The sequence below is a fragment of the Malus domestica genome, chromosome 12 (assembly GCF_042453785.1).
Source record: "Malus domestica chromosome 12, GDT2T_hap1".
Lineage (NCBI taxonomy): Eukaryota > Viridiplantae > Streptophyta > Magnoliopsida > Rosales > Rosaceae > Malus > Malus domestica.
Window position 1 is genome coordinate 14,314,220 of NC_091672.1, and position 3,688 is coordinate 14,317,907.

General features: G+C 37.4%; 1 protein-coding gene across 1 annotated transcript; it reads left to right on the top strand.

The window, feature by feature from the left end:
• Nucleotides 1-420: 420 nt before the first annotated feature.
• LOC103448268 (uncharacterized) lies at nucleotides 421-3,688 on the top strand. The gene is made up of 3 exons (XM_008387518.4): nucleotides 421-724; nucleotides 830-1,426; nucleotides 3,214-3,688. The coding sequence occupies exons 1-3, from the start codon at nucleotides 571-573 to the stop codon at nucleotides 3,555-3,557; spliced, it is 1,095 nt and encodes a 364-aa protein (XP_008385740.3). The 5' UTR covers nucleotides 421-570; the 3' UTR covers nucleotides 3,558-3,688.

A 3,688-nucleotide genomic window follows, 5' to 3' on the forward strand; every position in this document is an offset into this window, starting at 1 on the left:
AACGAGTCAAAGTGTGACAAAGTTTGTAGTTCAAGTTTTGTCACATTGTGACTAGTTACTTACAACACTACAAATATAGAGAGTGAAACAACTTTATATACGGCTAAGATATGCAAATGAAAATATAATACAAGATCTATGACTAAGTTTCTTCCCCTAAACTCCCCTACTGACAGAATCCTAACAGAAGAACCAAATTGGTTTGGAACAATCAATTTCAAAAGCGACATTGATTGATGAGAGACAAAAAAAAAATGAAAAATTAGGTCAATGTCAAAGATCATTTGTGATAAAAACCCTAAAATTAAACAACTCAAACTACAAGTGTAATACAAGATAGGAATACTGAAAAACTGCATGCTAAAAGGTTAATTGTACTTTTTCTTCCTTACCTTGCAAACCACTAATATATATATTACCGTTACGCGCATGTGCCAGCTGCTTGCTGGTCCATTTTCCAGTCTAAAGTGAGAAACATCATTCGATCACGCTCTCCTTTTACAATCCTGAAACAATTTGTCTCTCTTACATCCTCATCACGCCAGGCCCAGGGGAGAAGAGAAATCGTCGATGATGAAACGACAGGATACTAATCTGCGGTCAGCATCTTTGCGCCGTGAAAATTCGCCGACAGAAAATCTCAACGCCAAGACCGTCGGCTGCATGTCCGGCATCTTCCACCTTTTCTCTAAACACCACTCTTCCCGCAAATTCCTCACTTTTGGTCTCTTTCCTTACTATTTCATTTCTTCTCTATCTATATATTTTGTACATTTATCTCTCCCTTTTGCTGTCCATTGATTAATATTTTGTTAAATTATATTTTCAGGGAAAAGGCAAGAGAGGAATGGGATTGGTTCCTCTTCTACAAGATCAAAATCGATAGCACTAATCAAAGGTTCCGCACCCGCCAAACTAGCTGAAACCAAACATGAAGACAAGTCCATTTATATTGGGAGATTCTCAAGCAATAACGTGCCAAGAAGCCCGACTCTGCCAGCAGAGATCCGGCGGTTTAGCTCCCTGGATTCGCCGGCTGAGAACTCCAGAACCCCACCTGCTCTAGTTGCTCGGCTGATGGGGTTGGAGCAGGCTCCGCGGATAATGTCAAAGATGCCAATGCAGGAGTCCATGTCCATCAACAAGAGGCAGCAGCTTCTGGGAGCACTAGAGAAATGTGATGAAGATTTGAAGGCCCTAAAGAAGATCATAGACAGTGTCCGGGCTGCTGAAACTCTCCGATCACCCGCCATGGTGAAGAGAATGGAGGCCGCCGTTGATGACAATAAGAAACGGTTCTACGGTGCAAATTTTAAGTGTATGGAGCTTACTAGTGAGCAGCCGAGTCCGGTGTCTGTGCTTGACGAGTTCACTCATTCGCCTTTCAGCAACCAGCACCACTACAGAAAACAAGTATTAAATTACGGTATGCGCCATGTTCACTCTTTTCTTCCTTACGACAACTTTTTCTTGACCTTTTGCTTTTGCTTCGTATAATATACTTACATTTAATTTGGATAATGTTTGTGTTAACTTACTTGTTTCTCCACGTATGATTTACATATCTTCACCGTACGAACATTATAATTGGAATTGTTCATTCTCTATTTTTATCTAAGATCCTATCTGCAAAAATAATTTAATTTGGATATTTAGTCATCCATATATGTCAAACCAATCGACAATTTAGGTTATGAGTAGCACCTTCATGATGAACTGTTAATTTGTTTGATGCATATGAATAGCTAAAAGATCTCCCAATTGAATGATTTTTTGCATATATGGTCTTTACACAATGATAAAGTGAATGAATGGTTTTGATTATGATCTTCCTATGGTAAAGATGAGTAAATAGCAAGTGAAAGGACAAGTAGGTTTCTTGTGGAAAAAACACAAGCATTATTCTTAAAATTTTAATCTTAACCTTGTACATTAGTTGAGTCATTCATCAGCATCTCAGTCTTTTATTAGTTATCTTTCTTAATTTTTTTTCTGCATATCTCAATATCTAGCGTTTAAAGTATAGGATAATACTTCCCTCAGTTTGGGGATGAGAAAGTCCTCATTTGTATTCAATAGTAGAAAAGTAAAACTTATAAACACTTTTGGGAATTTAATTTCATCCGTGGTAAAGCATATCATTAATCCTAATTATGTTAATTAAGTAGAAACCAGTAGAAGAATATCAATCGGCAGTTTAGAGACTGCATACCCTAACCCTAGTGGAGGGGACTCGATGCTTTTTTCGAGTAAGGTGAATGTTCCAATCTGCACCAGCAAGACTTAGGAATTAGGATTCCAAGTGAATGCATCATGCACCATCATAATCATATGCATACTAGTGGGAAACAAACTAATTTCATCTCTCAATTGCTTACTATTTGCAATTATATTGTCAACTCAATATTATTGCAAATAGTAAAAGAATCCAACTATAATTTTGGTCTGTTGACCAAGCACAATACAAAAATAAATAATATGGGATTTGTATAACTCTAAGAACTATAGTAATATCATTTAGTACTACGGTTTAGTGATATTTATGTTCACTTGTAAGTGAGAGGTCTTGGGTTCGATTCTCGGCAAAGGCGAATTTGAACTATATTATTGCTAACATATTATGAGGCTTAACCCACTCCCCCCACCCTCTTAACATAGATAATGTCGTTTATTTAAAAATAAAAAATAATAAAAAAAAACTATGGTATAAATTAAGAAAGCTTAATTTGTATGGACCACAATTTTTTGAAATTCCTTCATAATGTAGTCAAAGATGATCAAAAGCAAAAGGAGAGAGCGCGAGACAGACAGATTTACAGAAAGAAAGGAAAAAAACCCTAATGGCTTACCTGGAAAAACCCTTTTTTTGTAGTGTGTGGGTTCCATGACCACTTTGTATGAACTAGTGTATGCTTCAAGTTTTGACCCCCTCTCACCAAACCAAAAGAAAAATAGAAAGAAAGGGAAAAGTGAATGCTTAAAGCTGCGTCTGGCAGCCTCAGCATAGACTGAACTGCGCATGGGGACGGGCTGGTTGAGGCCATCATGCATTTTGTAACTAGCATATGCATCGTATGTCTCCACATGGCGCCAGTAGCGCGAGCGGAAGGTTTTTTTTATTTTTTATTTTTATTTTAATAATGCGCGCTCTTTGCGTCTTAAATTTTTCGTTATGTAAACGATATACAATTTTATTCTTATTTGGATGTATAGGACGAGCAGCGGCACAACCTCAACTAAGGAAGAGACCAGGAGAAGAGGACTTTTTGAATCCAAGTATGATTGACAAAATCACAACGGAATCAGTACTTTATAAGAGCCACAACGTAGAAGCACCATCGACACCATTATGGAATAGCAAGGCCATGGTAGAGAGTGTAGCAGAAGTGTGTAGGGACATTGCTTGGGGAGAGAAGAGAGAGATTGGAAGAATAGGGCTGGCTTTGCAGGACCACATTTGCAAAGACTTGGTAGAAGAGATGGTCAAAGATATGGGATCATATACTTGTGTGTATTCACTGCCCCTTGAGGCATGTAAGAGAAGACTACGCTTCTAATTAGTTTGTGTGTATTTTTCTAATATTTTGATTTCGTTATTATGATTTTGATTCTAGAATTCCAAGAGTATAAGACGACCGAGGGTATTGAATTTATTATATTTGTCAATCATGAATTCTATTGTTTCTTA